At 38.0% G+C, this 20,004-nt stretch overlaps 1 protein-coding gene across 6 annotated transcripts; it reads right to left on the minus strand.

Moving 5' to 3' along the window:
- Positions 1–8,478: 8,478 nt before the first annotated feature.
- LOC121989298 lies at positions 8,479–19,613 on the minus strand. Of its 6 annotated transcripts, XM_042543249.1 has the most exons (7): positions 19,357–19,613; positions 12,384–12,595; positions 10,647–10,905; positions 9,747–9,868; positions 9,565–9,646; positions 8,949–9,065; positions 8,479–8,758 (listed from the first exon to the last, which is right to left on the minus strand). In XM_042543249.1, exons 4-7 carry the CDS (start codon positions 9,863–9,865, stop codon positions 8,708–8,710), a joined length of 369 nt encoding a protein of 122 aa, XP_042399183.1. In that variant the 5' UTR covers positions 9,866–9,868; positions 10,647–10,905; positions 12,384–12,595; positions 19,357–19,613; the 3' UTR covers positions 8,479–8,707. The 6 variants fall into 6 exon arrangements, with proteins under 6 accessions (XP_042399183.1, XP_042399184.1, XP_042399180.1 ...); XM_042543250.1 differs by lacking the exon at positions 10,647–10,905 and having other exon boundaries at positions 9,747–9,913; XM_042543246.1 differs by lacking the exon at positions 10,647–10,905 and having other exon boundaries at positions 19,357–19,612.
- Between the last annotated feature and the right edge of the window lie 391 nt (positions 19,614–20,004).

Raw genomic sequence — 20,004 nt, forward strand, 5'->3', positions numbered from 1 at the left:
TTCATTCTACCAATTTCAGGCTTATTGATCAAACTCAGGTCCGTTTGATCAAACCAATGACCATTGGTTTAAGTCCGACCAATTAGAACAAATCTAATTATTTTGATCAAATCTGACCTAATAGAACAAATCTGGTCATTTGATCATATTTGGTCCAAGTCCAATTAATTAACCCAAATTGATTTCGGGTTTGGATCAAATTGGTTCGATAAAACCAACTAATGATTTAAACCTGAACCGGATCTAAGTGGACCAAAATTACTCTTGATCATTTATCATTAATGATGAAATTAATTGAACTCAATTTTCAATTAATTAACGAGCGAACAAAATTAATGCTACAATAGACATTATTTGGCAAAAGATATATTTTAATTAAAAAACATAAATATATTATGTTTCTTAATTGTAAATGCATGCAGATTTATAATGAAACGTTACTATTTTTTTTAAATGTATTTTATTCTTCACAGCATGCATTAAACGGATAAAAATTCAGTTTATACCGTGAACTCTAAAAATTATCTTCTGCAACTCCACGTTCTATACCGCCTCCGCTCGTTTCTTCGCCACGAACACACGCTGCACACCATCTCACAGCGACGAACGCTGGTTGCCACACACTGCCTCCCCTTTTGTGCAGAAATTGCAAGAGGCAGCCTTGAGTACGCCGCCGGCCAACACATAGAGACAAACTCCATGAGTATTCATTCGAGGCCTTATAACAGCCGTTGATTACGGCTACTTTTGATGCCAGCGACTGTGGCAGATTGCAACATGGACGCAATCTTGCTCGGCTACGGCAAAAACTAGACGGAGACCGACTCCGTTCAGGGCAGCGATTATTATCGCTGATCACGACTTAGTCGTGATTTCGCCCAGCAAAAACGAATAGAACCAAGTCATAATTTTGATTCAACGAAGAGGTAAGGTTTTAGGATTTATCATGCATTTAGAACGAACTACGCGCTCTGATACCAATGTAGAAATTCTAAATGCATGAAAGAGGAATTAATTAAAGCGGTTAAAAACTTACAGCGATCTCTCGCAGATCCGCAATCGGCAGTGGCGAAAAACTCGCTGTCGGAAGAGCGATCACAAGATCGGAAAACCCTCCGCAATTCCACAAACCAAATCTCACTTCCTTGGATTTTCACCTCTTACTCTCCTCTCCAACACACCCTGATTATCCTCCTTGATCCTTGGATGCATCCCCTTTATATAGGGAAATAAACCAAGAGCATAATGGACCTTTTTTATTATAAATAGTGGAGAACATAAATCATGTTCTCATATCTCCCCTCTCCCCATTTCTAACATAAACACAATTTTTCAAGGCAAAAATAATGGATGAAGGTGGAAGGGAAGTTAGTGTTCCTTTCTTCAATCCTCGTATCTCGACTTCTATATCGGTGTTCGGCACCGCCCAAGGAAATGGATGTTGGTGCAGTGAGCACCAGATGATCGAACCTGAGTTTTGATTATGGCAAAGGGCTCAAAGTTAAGTGGTGGTGTTATCTAACAAAGTTCATGGAGCTTGCAGGAAAGTCCTAAGTGATACTTAGGCAAAAGTCCTAACTACGGTTAGGCAGGTGAAAACCCTAGGGGGTGGTAACCCTAGGTGGAGAAAAGTCCTAACTGCGGTTAGGCAAGGTGAAAACCCTAGGGGGTGGTAACCCTAGGTCATAGGGGGTGGTAACCCTATGCGGAAAGTCTTGGCAGGTCGAGGGCTTCAGGCAAAAGTCCTAGGGGGTGGTAACCCTAGGTGGAAAGTCCTGGTGTCACGAACCAGGTGAAAGACTGGACTAGCCGGGAAGCGGATGTCCAGCAGAAAGTCCGGGAGCCTCGAGTGCCGAGCAAAAGTCCAGTCGATCTGGAGGATCGAACTGGCATCAGGTAATCTCTCCTGAGGGGAGTAGGTGAGGACGCGTTCCCCGTAGAGGGAACAGTAGGCGTCGGGTCGACCTAGGGTTTTCAGGTCGGAAATCCGAAGTCAGACCCGGACAGTCCGGAGACTGTCATAATATTCTTTATCATCTTCATATTTATTATTGTTTTGTGCTAACTTTGTGCTGCAGGGTATTTTTGGGATTAACATATCTTGCAGGGGCAAAAGTGCACAATTACTCTCGAATGAACAGTGTCCGAGGCGCCTCCATGGGGCTTGGAGGCGCCTCGGGTGCAAAACATAAGCTGGCTGCGAAGCAAGCTTCAAGGCGCCTTGGATAGGCTTAAGGCGCCTTGAACAAGTTGATGAAGGCGCCTTGGAGAGGTTGGAAGCGCCTTGAACATGATAGAATTCGACCAGGTCGGTTCTGATCCACGCGGGTGATGCGGCCAGCCTGGAGGCGCCTTGGAGGGGTTTAAGGCGCCTTGAACACTGTTTATAAAGGGGATTCGACCAGCAGCTAAGATATAGAACATCCAAGTCTTCCTTCTGCATTTAGCTGCTAACGAACTCGTCCCGAAGTGCTGCAACTCGACACCGACAACCCGAAGCTTCAATTTAGTATTTTCCATTGTCGGTATAAGATTATTTACTGCATTACTTGTAATTCATCTTTGTATACTTTCGAACTTATAGTTGTTGCCCACCGAAAGCGATCAAGGATCGCGGGCCTTCGAGTAGGAGTCGCCTTAGGCTCCGAACGAAGTAAGTCCTTCGTGTCTGTGTCTCTTTTAATTTCCGCTGCATTAACTCTTACGTTTTACGATTCCGATAATCGAACGATTTTAGCCACGAGTGCTATTCACCCCCCCTCTAGCACGATCTCGATCCAACAATGGATGCTCAGGATAGTCTTTATATTTGTCTTAGAAGGATTGGGTTCCATCATTGGGAAAAGTTACACAAAGCGAGTTATAACGCTATTGATTGAGCGGCTAGTCCCGTCTTTGATGATGGTGTTCAACATTATTACAAGAAATGGGTGTTGGGCATCACTATATGAGGGAGTGAATCTCATGGGTCCCACCACTGAAAATAGTACTCGGTCATTTGTTAATGGTTGTTAAGTTTGGGGCATGTAAAGAATGGATGGGAGGAGTGGATCCTACTCATTGATAAAGGATTTAATAGGCTTGTTAAAAATGAGAAAAGTAGGGAGGGTTCGGGCTATATTTGATCAATCCTAGAATCCACCCTGTTAGAAAAAATGAACTCAAACTTGCCCCACCTAGTTTTTCAACCCGTCTAATCCTGGCCCCACTCAAAACCTGATAAGTCCATACCGGGTTAGATCCGCCAACCCGCTAAGTTTTAAAAAAAAAATACAATTCAATAATAAGTTATTATTTATATTATATATTATATAATATAAATATAAAACATTATTATTATTATTATTATTATTATTATTATTATTATTATACAAGGTGGGTTCATTGAAACCCGTAACCAACCTCAAACCCACTTTTAAATTCAGTCAACAGGTTTAAACTCACCCCGTAATTCATTTGACCAGGTTTAAACTCGTGTGGGTTCATTGAAACCCATAACCTGGCCCAAACTCACTTTTAAATCCAGTCAACAGGTTTAAACCCACCCTGTAATCCATTTGATCGGGTTTAAACTCGCCCCGAACGGAGCAGGTTTAATACAGGGTTGGGTTTAAATCCACACCATTGCTATCCCTAAGAAAGAGAAAGAGAAATAGAAATTTACGTGAAGATGAGATGGGGTTCTCTCTCCCTTTCTTGATCCATTCGTCAGTCTATCAACCAGTCTAAGGTAGTAGGATTTGATTATGCTACATTCAGTATCCACGTTATCCTTTCCTATTTCAAGACAAAAATGCTTTGAAAGGAAAAAGAATTTTGTGATACTAGATTTAGATGAAAGATGAGAATTGAAATGAAGAAGCAGATGCGATAGTGGTGATGGAGAAAGGGATGATGATCTATCTCCAACAGGCTACGAATCTAATGGAGGAATTAGCCGAAGTGGTTCAGAAGGTGCTGCCACAAAGGAGCGTTTGTCATCGCTGACCACTTAGATAAATACTCACAAGGAGAAATCAAACAGAATCGAGAAACATATTGATCAAAAATATAAAAGAGGGAATAAATTACCTTTAGAAGTCGGCAAATCTCCATACCATTGGTGGATTAAATTTTTTGAAATTTTACGTGATGAGATATTCCAGATTTGAGGATGCTTTGGTTAGATGATTTAGGAGGACTATCAAAGAGGAAATCGAGTAGTTCCTTGCCTTTAACCTTTGCATCTCCACCTCAACATCATCTTTCTCTCGTTCACATTCTGTAAAGACAGCCGGAGAAATCATCATGACTTTGTATAAGATTTTCCCATAGGTAGCACGATTTTGATGGTCTCTTTTTCTTATTGTTCGGGCTACTCTTCTCCAAAACGTGAGATCAGTTTCCCACCTGGTAGGATCTAAGCATCCTGAGATGTAACACAGATTAAAGCTTGGGCAGATTGCCAGCACATTCCCTCCAATGCTCAAGTCAGTCATCAATCAAAGAAGGAAGAAGAAGAATATAACTAAAGAAGAAGATTAAAAAGAAAGGTAATGGAAAGGAGTCACCTCCGCTTGCGAGAAGAAGAAAACCAACTTACTTGTACGTTACCTTTTCTAGTACTTATATAGTTATCCAAAAGGCATCTCCACTTCAGATCCTTCACGTTCTTCCCACTTTCTCTCATATGAATGAAGATATAACCTCTGACAATCCGTTACTCACTTATCCATTCATCGATTGCCATGTGTCTAGAGAAATAAATCAAGGGAACCATATCTGATATCCACTACCCGTCTATCCACTTAATGATTGCCACATATTCACAACTAGAAGCTTCGAAGACCTCGCTGCTCAACAAAGCTCAACTAATTGTTCAGGAGAACATCAGTATATAGCTCAGAGACACTTAGAGATGTTGCTCGGTAAAACATAAATATATTGCTCGGTGGAACTTTGGTCATATTGTTAAGGAGAATAGACAGATTTCGAGAACATTATATCTTCGTGTGTACTAGAGTACGGTATCAGTGTTGTTACTATATCACCCGAGATTGGAATTGCTCTGGGAGATGAGGCTGATTTTCCAGCGTGCTATAGCGTAATAATATTGTAGCAGAGCTACTGTAGCAGTGTTACTTTAACGGTCGAGCAGTATACTATTTAGAAGAATAATCTAATGGTTTTGGAATATTATAACACGGTACTATAGCAGTCGAGCAATATATTGTTCGAAAGAATAATATGATGGTTTAGAATACTGTAGCAACCGAGCAATATATTATCTAGGAGAATAATTTGATGTTTTAGAATATTGTAGCAATGTCACTATATTGGTGCAGTTGGTATTAATGATCAAACCTAAGTTTTGATGAATGACAAATAGATTAAAGTTAGATGTGTTGTGATCTAACCTTTCTACCAAATGAGCAGGACTTGACTGGTCTGATACTAAGTTGAAATCTAGCTAGGTTTGGAGAATCTGATAGTTGATGTACAAGTCCAAATAGGTCAAGAAGTGACCTAATATCTGACGGGAAGTCTGGATGGATCCGCGGGACCTAATAGCTGGTCGAAGTCTAGTTGGGTCTACAGACTTGACAACTAGCGGGAAGACCTGATGGATCATAAGAGAGTTAAGCGATTTTGCGTGGTAAGTAAGGTAAGAGTTCTAGTGAGGATTAGTCTCAATTAGGGACCGTAGACGCAGGTCCAGTTTATGTCTATTTTGGATCTTTAAATTGACACCTTGACTATATCCTAGTCTTAGACAAACAAGGTCTAATTAATATGATTTTTTATTATTGTGCTAACTTAAGTCTATGATAAGGCTTCATGGTGTGGAGACACCCTAGAAGCGTTGGAGGCACCTCCGAAGCGCATTGAAGGCACCTCAGAGTGCTTGGAGACACCTTTGAGTAGATGAAAGTCATAGTAAGTGGAACTTATCATGGCCGAGGCTTTTGGGTCAAACTTGCACTTGGAGGCACCCTGGACAAGGTTTGGAGGTGCCCTAAACAACCTTTAAAAGAAGGGTTTGGCCAAGCATTCTACACAACTCACTTATAAGTTCAATACACGACCCTTCTAGTTTTCGGCTGCTCCAACTTTGTCCTCCCGCTATGCTACGATGTTACTGCGCCTGATTACTGCTAAGAAGTTGTCCAATACCGAGCTCAATCCGATCATGTTCAAAGGTGTTGGATAACGAAAGTTTAATTCTGTACTTAATTAATGCATAAAGGAAAGTGTAGCATATTATACTTGTCCTAATTTTTCTACTGTCCTCATTTCTCTCTTCTGGTAGTTCTGGAAGAGGATTATAGTGGATTAACCATCGATATAGTCTGAGGGATAGTGGGTCTTGGAGTAGAAGTCGCCAAAGGCTTCGAACCAAGTAACCGATCGAGTTATTATTTCTTTTTATTTCTGTTTCTATCTTTTCCACTATGTACTCATTTTTGTAAAATAAAAAAAAAATAGAGTTTTTAAAACTACGTGATTTACCCCCCCCCCCCCCCCCCCCCTCCGACCCCTCTTTCACGTGCGCTATGATCCTACACACAGTAGTAATGTTACTATAGCAACTGAGCAATGGATTGCTTGGGAGAACAATCTGACTTGTAGAGTAAGCTACTATAACATGGGTAGTATAGCAGTGTTACTGTAGAAGCTGAGCAATATATTGCCTATAAGAATAATCTAATGGTTTGGAATACTATAGCAACATCACTGCAATAGAGGTACTGTAGTAGAGTTACTGTACCATCCGAGAATGGATTGCTCGGGAGAAGATTTTAGCGACTTGGGATGCTCGGGAATAAATCTAGACACTGTTAGAGGTCTCTCCTTCAAGTTGGACTAAAGAGCAAAGTCGAATGAAGTCTGATTAAGCGTGTGATCAAAGATACAAACTATGTTGGGGATAAATCCGGATACCATCAGATGCCCCTCTTTAATTGGATTGAAGAGCGAAGTCGAATGAAATCTGATTAAGTGTGTAATCAAATAGAACTATCTTGGGGATAAATCCGGATATCATCATATGCCCCTCCTTCAAATCGGCCTGAAGAGTGAAGTCAAATGAAGTCTGATTAAATATGTAATCAAAGAGAATTATCTTAGGGATAAATCCAAATACCATCAGTGATCAAAGAGAATTATTTTAGAAATAAATTCGGATACCATCATATATGTACGAGCCTGTGTGGATCAAAGGAGGAGGTTACTGCAACCTAGAGCTGTAATCAGACTACATCCGTCACCTCTGCAAGTTTATACGTGAAATCACGAACATAACCACCGCAACCCTTCTCAAGAAGATCAAGCAAATTCTAAAGCTCCCTAAAAATGCTACTGTGACTACCAGCACTGCCTCAATGACTACCTTCACCACAAACCGCTGCTGCCGAATCAAATTTGTGAAACTGAACTGCACAAACTGTTCGCACGGAGGATGCCTAACGGTGCAGTGTTCAAAGGGGTCTGCTAACTTGTGCAACTAGTGTTCTGGGAGAAACGCGTGTTAATTGTGGTCCGTTTACAGTTTGCCGAAACATCTAACGTCTCAAGGCTGTAATTGGTGATGAAGATATCGTTCGAGAATTGTGAGGATTTGATGCTAGTTTATATTCATCAGTTCCTTGAAACATGTTGTTGACATATGTTTGTTAGCTTTGCTAAAACCCTTGTTGAATTAATTTGCGTTTCAGTAAGATCGTTGCTGTTGGTGAATGTGTATTGTTCTATGGTTAACCTGAGATAGTCATCTGTCTTGTTGCTTGACTAAGGCCATATTCTTATCGAGGAGTGGAGGTTTGATTCCGAGTGCCACATCTGTAAAGTTCTACTATAGGCTCAAGCTCATCGATAGAACACTAGAGCTTGAAACCTTCAATTTTATCTCAGCTCAACTCCTTGAGCTTGAAGGTAGTTGAGCTGGTCCAGCTCATTAACGTCTGGTTTAATTGAAAGCGAAAGATAGAAGCTGGAAGAGGGAGCGGCAATTAGGCAAAAATGAATATCTGAGCCCCACTGCACTGAAATTGTTATCTATCAAGCGTCGCCTGTTGTCAGTGCTAGTCGCTAGCCATCATCAAATCATCCTACATCGCCAACAATCACAATCTATAATGTACCCTTTCTCTCCTCTCCCTCTTCTTTCTTTTCTTTATCTTTGACATCTCTTCCTCCAAGTGAACATAGCCTAAACTCAACCCATGATAGTGAAAGCCATCAAACATTGTACATTTGTTTGTTAAGCATGACTCAAGAAAATTTAAATAAATAATAATAAAAAAAAAGATAATCCAATGTACGAAACTCTCGTTATAGGAGATCCCGAAAAAAAATCTATTATACGCAATCTTACCCTACTTTCTTTACAAGAAACTATTTTCAAAATTCGAACCCGTGACTTTTTTATCATAAAATAACAATTTACCGTTGTACCCAGGCTCCCTTTCAAAATTTAAATTAATAATAACAAATCAAAACTTATTGCACTTTTGCAGCATCATTTATTCAAAATATAATGCTCTAAAAGTTGTTAAACAAATATTCTGCTCAGGTATCACTCTCATTTATAGTAAAAACAACAGTATTAAGAAGCACACTATTTTAATTACAAAAGTTGAAAAATATGCCAAAAATAAAATGATAAGCACAACAAATTTGCTCGTTTCATTTTGCAATTTAATTGTGTTCCAGGTAGAAAAGCATTGCTTCAACCGGTGCCGTCAAGTTGTCCCTGTGAAAGAAGGTGTGCCATATATTGCTGCAAAAAATAAAATAAAATGATATGACCGCGAGATGAAGTTGATCTATGATCAACCTTGTAAGTTGTCATCGTTACAAACTTAACCTAACTCGAAGTTGAAACTCAATTTAGTCAATTGTTTTAGAACCTGTGCTTTTCTAAATAGATGGATGAGGAATTCGAATACTGAGTAGTTTCAATGACTTACAGCGTGGTATGCATATGGATCTTTACCCTGACGGTCGAAATGTTTTGCCATGATGGAGAACTCAATCGGTCCCCACTCCTGTTCTTCAAAGCAATTACCCAGTGCTGCCTTATACAGCTGTTATTACATTGGAAGACAATCAGATACAAAAACAAGCTAAGAAATTTATGCATTTATAATCACACGTATCAGTATTGAACATGCCTCTCGATAGTCATGCAAATTACAAATCATAAGTCATTCTTTCGAGATTGTTATATCAACAATGAAAAGAAGCATGAAAATCAACAGATGTAGATTTTATTGGAGTGTGTAACTTTTCAACGGACGAGCAGATGCAAAACTTAATTGCTCTAAAGGATTATCCCTTTTTCTTTCTATTTCTAGATTAGTAAATAAGCATTTACATTTTAGCATGCTAAAGACAAGTTTGAGTCCTGAACTAATACTTAATTCAACAACAACATGTTTCAGAGATCCGCAGGTTAAGAAAGAAAATATTTATCAAAATCAATTTCTATCAAAACTGAATGATTATTTATGAATGATTATGTCATCAGATGTGTATGATTGAGTTGCACTAAGAGAATTAAAGATAGACGCAAAGGAAACAAACCTTTCCAGTGTCTGTTAATAGTTCAATGTCTGCCGGGTAAGCAGCATAGTACTGGTCGGCCATGGACATTCCAGCTCGTTTTCTACATAAGAATTATTTCACTTTTTTTTTTTGAAAAAAGAATATAAAAAGGATGGAAAATACTCTGGAAGTAAGAGAGGGAAGAGGAGAAAGAGTCTTACGTGTTGTTTGTGAAAGCATAACTGACGAGAGTAGCAAAGCAATAGAAGCATGTATACCCCGCCACTCTCCGAAACTTTTGAATCTTCAAGATCCCCTTGAATTGCTCATAGATGTCCATCCACTAAAATGGCAATGCGAGAAAACTTCAAAAAGGACTATTGTGTGTCTGCTAGTTAAGAAACTATTTTTTTTAAGACACAATTGATAGGTTTCTCAAACTCACAAAAAGTAATTAAACAACAAAAGTACAGTACAGTGCAGTCAATACTGATAAGGAGCTACAGCAAATAACAAGAATGATAAACCATATCTAAACTTTAGCTTAGTCAATTCTATAAGAATTTGGTAAGAAAATTTACACTTCTCAATTGCAATATAAGCACAAACCAAAGTTTAAATACAGTTTTTGAACTTCAAATGTACACATCTAGACCTCACTAAAAGCATGTCAAGAGCTAAAGATAAGAATAAGCAATTAAATTCTATGTCAGTCGATCCGGTTGTCACATTAAATCCTGCTTACATCTTTTAGTGGATAAAACTGCACAATAGAAATATGAGAAAAACTTCAAAGGTAGGATTATTGGATATTTTGAAGACATTAACTACTCCAAATATGATTCCCAATTGTTTTTCTAATCTACTTTTTACTGATGTGTTCTTCAGTTGATTACAACATATTCTCCAAACAAAAAAAAAACAAGTAAGAGATTATCATTTCTTCAAATCAACAAACTATTGCTCCTCTGATAAACTGCTGCAGAGAAAATTGCCAATTTGCGAGAAATCCTAACTTTATCAGCAGTTGAAAAAAAAAAGGAACAAAGTAGCAAAGAAAGCTGCAAGCAACTGAAGAATAAGAAGATAAAGGAGGATGCTAGAGAGGAGAGGAAACTCACCAACAGATCAAGGAAAACTCGAAAGAGAGTCCACCTGGAAGAATCCCCTACGGTTACTCAAGGGAAGGGTCGCCGTCGCCTAGCTTGCCGGAAGAGTCACAATGCTCCAGGGAAGAAGCTGCTGGTGCTCGAAGAGCAGCAGCTCGTGGGGTGAACACTTGATCAGGCCATACTAAGAGTCGAGGAAAACTTACCCTAAATGGCTAAAATTCTGATTTCATCTTCCCTCAAACGGCAGCAATTGTAGGAGCAAGAAATTCTATAAGTTTCAATAACTAAATAAATGTCCACTATTTTGAGTTGACTTGATGGAGACGTTCTCTGGAAGGTAGGACGTCTAAGCTTTAAATTGTAACCCAACTTATCACAAATTAATCAATTATATATCTCAAGAGATTTGCTTTCAGTTGTTAATTTGTAAAGATGAATCTGTCATAAGTTACTGAAAAGGAAAAGAAAACAAAAACTATTTACTTCCTCACACAAGATTTGACAAGATTAGCACGAGGGGTTTTTGTAGGGTCAATCTGGTGGTGACTCCTGCAAACCTAGGTCAGACAAATTCACTGCAGGGCTGCATGCTATTCTGGACCATCCGAATCCTAACCTAGTCCTCTTCTATGATTCCAAGAAGTCGCCTTTAGTACCCTTTATCCATGACCCAGCCACCTAGGAGGGAGGCGGGCATTAATAGCACCGCCTTTACCTGAGAAGGTGTTTTAGGCGAACTCACCTCCTTCCTCCATCACCACACCTAGAACTGTCGGCGCCACTGCCACTGCTACTGCTTCGCCACTGTGATGCGTCCAAATGCGTTGCCTAGGCTTGGCAACGAATCCGAACGCGTCTGGATGCATGGCGTGAGCCTAGATGTGTTGCCCCAGTCCGTTGGACTCGAAGGCATCACCCAAGCCTAGCAACAGGCTCGGAAGCAACGCCCGGCTGGGCAACGCATCCAAACACATCGTGTGGTCCCAGCAACTCGTCTGGACTCGTCGCGGGGTCCTGATTATGCGTCGCACTCATCACCCGGCTGAAATAGGGTATGCGGATAAGTGTAAGTTAGGATTTAATTAACTAACTTTATGTTAATATTGTAATTAACTTCTAGTTATGATTGGAATAACTTAAATAGATTTAATTAAAGTTTAATAAAATTATCCCATTAATTTAATTTATACAACAACCAAGCTTTATCCCACTAGGTGAGATCGGCTACTTAACTGAATATATATATGTAAAAATTTATAATTTTTATTTTAAATATTTAGATTAAATTTTTAATTTTTAATTTTAAATTTTTATTAAAAGTAAATATTATAAAGAATAATGATTATTTATAATATTATGTATAAAAAATAGTAAAAAAATCAACTACTTAAGTGGTGCCCGTGACTGATGCGGTAGGCGGCCACTGACCACCCCATCACCGCCTACCGTCATTTACAACACCAATATCCATCACCGCCCCATCCTCAATGAATCAACTAAGCGCTAGATATCCAGGATCAGTTGTAAACATCACCACCATGTCACTTCAAAAAACGCCATGGACACTAGCAATATATTAACCATCGTAGTCATTTGTAGGGCCTAGTTTCCTCAAGAACAAATGCCCCCAAAAACTAAGAGTTTAACAACAAAAAAGAAAAAGAAAAAGAAAAAGAAATTGATACCAAAAATCAAATAAAACGGATCTGATTCATGCTCAAATAAGTTCGAAGAGGAAGAACCAACCTGGACAAGTGGCAGCAAGATCTTATGGACTAGAATCGGCTGGATTCCCTCAAGAGAAGGGTGGAGAAATTAGTGGCTGAGCAAAGCTCTTCTCCAAGAACCCTAACTCAACTCACAAAATCCCCAACAAGTAGACAAAGACCTCGAAGACTACGTGCCAAGGCAGGAAGATTGCTTTCAGTGACCTTGAAGCGAAGGTTTCTTTCAGTGACCTGAAGCTCCAAGGAATAACAATGTAACTGTTATATTCAAAAATAAAAAACTAAGGAAAGGATGTAGTTGTAAAATTTAAAACTTTGTGGAACTTTTTGTAAAACTGTGATAAAAAATAACCGCATAGTTCTGTCTTCCTCCCTCTCCCATGATTTCGTTTTTCCTATCCGCCCTAGCCCCTTTTAATCTCCCAGAACCTAATCTTCCTTAAAACCCCACCTTTCTTCACGCCACAGCTACTGCCGCCCATGTTGCTGCAGCCACCGCTGCCGCTCACGCTGCTTCCGCCCACATTGCTTCTACCACCGCCCCTGTTTCCACCGCCACTACTGCCGCCGCCGCTTCCAGCACCACCGCTTCTGGCGCCGCTGCCGCCACTACTGCCGCCGCCGCTTCCGGCACCACCGCTTCTAGCGCCGCTGCCGCCACCGCTGCCATCGCTGTCGTTGTCGCTGCCAACCAGACGCTACTGCCACGACACAGTGTTGTAGCCTTGCCGAAAATTTTTCCAACAAAGCGAGAGAGCAATGAGCGCGATTAAATTCCTCGATCGATTTAGGTGGAGTTTTTTTTTTGCTTGATCCCTTTTATTACCTTTGTGCATGATTAAGCATACACCCTAAGGAGAAAATGATTTAGATTACTTGATTAGGAAGTAGATTAAAATTTCATTTTATATGCTTGGTTGCTGTTATAAATCAACTTAGTGCTTGATGATGAAAAATAGATAATAGTTCCATTGAGAATCAAATTAGATATTTATTAAGAGAATAAATAAGATAATTTTGATGTAGTTATCTAAAATCGAATAATATGAGAGAGCTTCGGCTTAGCGCTCGTAAGAAGTATGTACCCCTTATGTCATAGAACTTTGGTTCTTAAAAATATAAAATTATTTATACTAGATTAGTAATAAAATAACTCTCTATAAATATAGAGCATTTGCTCTATGTTTTAAAAAGGACTTTCAAGTCTTTTCTACGTGTTTATAGGCTTCGGCCAAATTGAGATGATTTTTTCTCACTGGGTGGATTGTAAGTCGTTCACCCTATTCTTATATAAGGTACATCACTAGATGGATTGTGGATCGTGTATCCTATTTTTATATGAGATCTTTTTCGAGTAGATTGTGGATCGTTCATCCTATATATATATATATATATGCAAACACATGTTATATATCGTATTGGGTGGATTGTGAATTGTTTACCCCATGTATATACGATATATCTCTTTCGAATGGATTGCGGGTCATAAACCTTATCTATGTATGTATAGGTGCATACATACGATAGATTTCACTACGAGTGGATTGTCATTCACTCTCATATACGATGGATCCCTCTCGGATGGGTTGTGGGTTACTCAGCTTTATTTTTATATTTATACATGATATGTTCGTATTAGGTGGATTGTGGGTTGTTTACCTTTACGACATATCCTTGATGGATGCATTGCATGTCGTTCACCCACTTAATAAATAGTATTGAGCATAGTTATCAAAAGCGCATGAAGCACTCGCTAAGCGCAATGAGGCGCAAGCCTTGTGCTTCCAAGACCTAGGAAGCGCACGAGGTCTCCAAAGCGCGTGCTTCGCTACGCTTCGTACAAAAGCGCAAGTGTTTGCTTTTGTACGAGGCGCAAAAACTTTTCTTTTTTTGTTTTTTTTTTTCATTTAAAGCGCTAAATCCCCTTTACATCTATTATTAAGTGAATTCTTCTATTTTTCGTCTACCTCTCATCTACAAAAGCATCTGCCCGATCATCGGTAGGAATTTATCTTTTCTGTTAATTTTTCTTATGTAATGCATTTTTTCAGCGTCTCAGAGGTGTCGAGGAAGGTGTCCGACACCACAGGAAGGCGCCACAGAAAGCGTCGCGGAACATGTCTGACGCCGCTGGAGGCATCGTGATGACCGTGGCATCACCGACAACAAATTTTTTTCACGAATTATGATTTAATTAATTCATACAACTCTCAACTTAAATGGGATAGTTCAGACTTTTATAAATCTTAATTAAATTATCCCAATAAAATTAAAAAAATATATATTTAAAATTAATTGTTTCTAATAAATTTTATTAATTCATTTACATATTGATTATTTTATATTTAAAATTTAAAATTTTTAATAAATATTATTACTTCACTTATATTCTAATATTTTATATTTAAAATTAAAAAATTTTAATAAATATTATTGAAATTAAAAAAATTTAATAAATTTTATTGATTCATATAAATTAGATTTATAGTCATCATTTTATGTTTAAAATTAAAATTTTTTAGTAAATTTTATTAATTCATATAAATCAGATAATTTTGTTTTATTGTTTTAATGTCTTATATTTTTTTATTTAATGATTACAGTAGTCTTAAGTTTTAATTATGTCAAATACAACAATTCCTATAAATCAAGCGATGAAACTCATGTTGTAGATTTGGAAAATGAAGATGAATATTTTTATATTTGATATTTTATCTATCACATTTTTAAAGACTTTTGATTTATTTTTAGCTTTTTGAATAATTTACAGCTTCATTAAATAATATTTTGTCTATAGTCATATGGAATTTTAAAGACATTTTCAAAGACTTTTAATAGATATAATAGTTCATTTGTTTATTATGTTTTTTTCGTAAAGTGTGCACTTCACTCAGTGCTTTGCGCTTTAAGCACCAAGACTCTTGAGCGCTTTTTTGCATCTTGCACTTTTGACAACTTTGGTATTGAGTTGTCGGATAAAGTAAGATTATAATGTGTAATGTTGGAAAATGAGAAATTAAGAAAAATTGATGAACTTAATTGAGAAGAGAATAAAAAATGAATAACATGGAAATATAAATTGTAATTTATGTCATTGTTCTGTTTAATTATATTTTCATGCACATCCCTCTTATCTCCACTTTACACTTTTGTGCTCACACTCTTTTTTCCTTTAACCTCTAGCTTTGTAGACTTGAGGCGATTTTTGAGATTTGGTCAATATTATGGACAATTCGCAAAGATGCTCAGCGATAGTTTAAAGACAATTTATGTAGTATCCATTCAGTTTATTTCTTTATTGCATAGTTAATTAGTTATGCATTTTGATATTTTCTATTTCATTATTTGCATGAGGTCAATTTGTTAGTCATGTCATAAGTATAGTAGTCATTGTTTTGGGACAAATATTTTGTTAACATTCTTCTAAATCATTTAATAAAATGTTGCATATTTATGTTTGTACAACTTGGTGTACCCTTTTCTAGGTATTATTTATGGTTTTTGATGAAGGGATGAATATTATCCGAGCTGGGAGGCTTTCTCTCATATAGGGATGAAAGTCTTCAGGTCGTAACAATATTTATCAGTGTAAGAGCTTTGGTTGGCGATATGAGTTTTGGGAGTTCATAGTTTGTGCATTGAGGTCTTGGATGGGCTATGGGGTCGCCTCCAACATAGTCGAGTGTCTCTGAGCAAAGTAGAAGTCATAGATTTGTCGTGTTGTATGACTATTATGACATTGCCTCACCCTTTGGGGTGCATTGTAGACCATGGTGCGAGTACAAATTTCTACAGTTCGCGGTCATGACCTAATTGTAGAGCCAAGGTCCATTGTGCCCTCCTATACTAGAGGACATTTCTAATCGACAAGTAGCTCAAGGTTCAAAACACCCAACTAAACAGCAGAGCAAGTCGAAGACTAGCTCAATAGAGAACTCTAGAAACGAGTCTAGCACACCAACATAAAGTATTCCAGTTGGTAAGGTCAAAATATTACAACTTGCAAAGTCTGTGAAAGAGCGATGCGTTCCTTTCCATGGTAATATTGATCCGTGGGAAGCTCATGACTGGATAGAAGATTTAGAGAACACTTTTCACTATATAGCCTATAGGGATACGAAGAAGGTACACTTAGCCACCTATTTCTTCCAAGGACAGGTAGTGATTTGGTGGCATGTTCAGAGGCAAACGTTTGGAACTAAGTTGATCTCGTGGAAGCAATTCAAGGAGGCATTTGAAAGTAAGTATTATCCATTAGCCTTAAAGATGCAAGACATCAGGAATCTTTGAGTATATGCCAAGGAGATCGCAGTGTACTAGACTACCGTGATGAATTTGACAAGTTAGCAGAATTTTGTTCACCATTAGTAGCAACAAATGCATACCATAAGAAACATTTCGTTCAAGGCCTTGCACCTTATATTCAGGTTCGAATGTCCTCGATGATTTCTTCACCTGACTAAATTGGTGGCGGAAATTTTCTGACCATTTTATTCTTGATGAAATCTTTCTTATTTCACCTAAAAGGGTGCTCAATCAATAAAAATTTACGATAATTATCAAACCAAGATACCTTTCTACTGCAAGGTAATGAATTGCATCAAAATCTGTCATGCAATGTGGACATGCTAATTTACAGTGCTCCAGCTTGACAACATTTAGTATGTTGGAAAATCACAAATCATCCATAATAAAGCAGTATGGAGGGTAAAATTAATTTTAGTTGCAACTAACTAAACGCGCTTTGGAGACCTCGTGCGCTTCCTAGGTCTTGGAAGCACAAGGCTTGCGCCTCAATGCGCTTAGCGAGTGCTTCATGCGCTTTTGATAACTATGCTCAATACTATTTATTAAGTGAGTTTCAAAAACTTCGAAGTGCATAAAAGTAATGCAATAATACTGAAACTGTAATGCTAAAGCAAAGTTGCATGTACTCATGGTATACAGGAATAAAACTGAATACTAAACATGCTCACTAACTGATAGGAAGGTAATGAAACTACTACTGTAGGCTTAGAATTAAAGAACTAAACTTTTGTCGATTCTAAGCATAAACTTGTTTCATTTTCTTATATCCTTATAATAGAAATTAATCTTTTAATTTCTCTTTCACTTTCTTCTTTTTGTTCTTCTTACTTTACTTTTCTTTTCTTCTTACTTTACTTTTCTTTTCTTCTTTTCTTCTTTTCTTCTTTTCTTCTTACTTTACTTTTCTTTTCTTCTTTTCTTCTTTGGGCCCAGGCTTAGTACCATCTTTATTTTGCGCGCTCTCTAATAGTGACTGAGGTAGCGAGCCTCTAGTCCTATGAGGTAAAGACCTTGGTCTTACTAGGGCCAAGACCTTGGAATTGGTCATCTGGATTTGTTTAACGACAACCTTGGAAGTCGGGTACTAGCCTCTTACTTTAGTTTACTTGTTATCTCTTTTTAACTAGACCTTGGTCTCTTTCTTTTTACTCAGTTTCCTCATAATCCTTTATTAGAGTTTATTGGAATCCTTTAGATATACCTAACAAGTATAGGATTACAATTAACTAAGCATGCTATATAAAAACAATACAAGGGAAGCAAATCTATACTCTCTCTAAGCATGTTATAAAACAAAGCAACAGAAAAGCAAATCTGAACTTTCTAAACATGCTATAAAACAAAGGAAAAGAAAGCACATTTGAACTTACTAATCATGCTCTAGAATAGAGCAAAAGAGAGCTAGTTTGAACTTTTAAAACATGCTGTGATAAGAGCAAAGAAAGCTAATCTAATCTTACTAATCATGCTATAAAATAGAGCAAAAGTAAGCTAATTCAAACTTGCTAATCATGCTATAAAATAGAGCAAAAGAGAGCTAATTTGGACTTTCTACACATGCTGTAAAATAGAGCAAAAGAAAGCTAACTTGGACTTACTAAACATGCTGTAAGATAGAGCAAAAGAAAGCTAACTTGGACTTACTAAACATGCTGTAAAATAGAGCAAAAGAATACAACTTTAAGCTTCCTAAACATGCTGTAAAATAGAGCAAAGTCAATCACTAAAATGCTAGATAGGGTAGCAAAGTAAGCTAACTCTGAATTGTTATAACGAGGTTGTTCTTGCCTTTCAAACAGTAATAAACAATCTATCCCAACATACTAGTATACTAAGTGGTGCATGCTTGTTAAGTAGTAGGGAAAAACTAAACCGTGCATGCTCTAGTTAATGGATGTTCATGTCCATGGAGGTAGCAAACAAAACCCAGAACTACCTACTATTAACTAAGGGCTGTTTATGCCCATTTGCTCGGCCAAAACAAGAAAATGAACTTGCTGGAATTTATGGCAGCAAGTGTACATACACGGATACTACAACTAAGAGCTAAACTTCTTCTATACAATTAAACTCAAACAATAAATAGCATGCTCAATAGGTAGGCTACAGAAGGTAAGGAATAAAAGGGAAAAAAAACCCTAACTCATAGTCCTGTTCAATAGCAAACCCAAGCAAGAACTCACGGCACAACACTTTGCATGGTAAAATTTGGCATAGCAGCTTCTACAAAGAACTCACATAAAATTCTCCACAACATGCTTCGAATTCACAATGAACAAGAGCACAATTTCTCAATCCTAACATGCTGTGCTCATATAAAGGAAAGATCAAACTTGCTGTGCATGCAAATACTAAGATTCTAGGGTTCCTGCTAGGCCTCGGAAGCAAAGGAAGAATCAAAAAGGAGAATAATTGCACTGATACAAGCTTGCTGTGATGTACAACTATTTGTGCCAAATTGAATCGCAGTCAATTGCAGGAAAACTTAACTGTAACTGAAAAAGCTAAGCACCCTAAGTACTCAATGCAACCTAGGGTTCATGTAAAGCTCACGAAAATCTTCAAATTACAGCCGACGGTAAAGGATGAGCAAACCGATTCTAGGGTTCGTGCAAAGCTTCGGAAACCAGACAGGGATCAAGAACAACTTCGGAGCTATCCTACTACAGGTGAGTAGTACTTACCGAGGGTTCTTGGACTTACAACCGAAGGAGAGGAAGGTCTAGGGTTCCAAAGCTTGAAACTTTTGACTTCTTCTTGTGCCCGCGCGCTCTCCTTGCCGAGAGAAGTTCGGCTTCGTGAAGAATCCGTGGAGGAGAGAGCTCGCCGGCCGCCGGAATCGCCTAGGTTTGAGCTGCGGTCTTCGCCCGAGGAGAGGAGACGCCGTCGCGAGGGAGGAGGAGAGAAAATGTTTAGGTTTTATTTTTTCAGAAAAATGAAAACCTAACTTTGTTTCTTATATCCGGGTTTTGATCAAAACTATGCTATAAATCTAATTTCCTCCATATAGGGTTAACAAAATCTTGTAGCTCAGCTGGTTTTGCTTGGATCAATCCGACCCGAGGTCGTGGGTTCAAACCTCCTCTTTTATAATTTTTGTCAAACTTTCTTTCTTTTTGTAAACATACTAAATGATCTTCAAAAATTACGTAAAAATACTCTAAAAACTCCTAAAAATCTCTAGAATATTTTAAAGGTATTTCCAAATATTTTTATGGACTTTTAGAACTCGAACTAGAGAAAATTAGGTCGTTACAGACTTTCCCTTGCCTTTGGGCTTGCCCTTGTGTTTCTGAACCATCAGAACAGAGTGGGGCTTTGCCTTCTTAAGG

The sequence above is a fragment of the Zingiber officinale genome, chromosome 6B, assembly GCF_018446385.1.
Source record: "Zingiber officinale cultivar Zhangliang chromosome 6B, Zo_v1.1, whole genome shotgun sequence".
Lineage (NCBI taxonomy): Eukaryota > Viridiplantae > Streptophyta > Magnoliopsida > Zingiberales > Zingiberaceae > Zingiber > Zingiber officinale.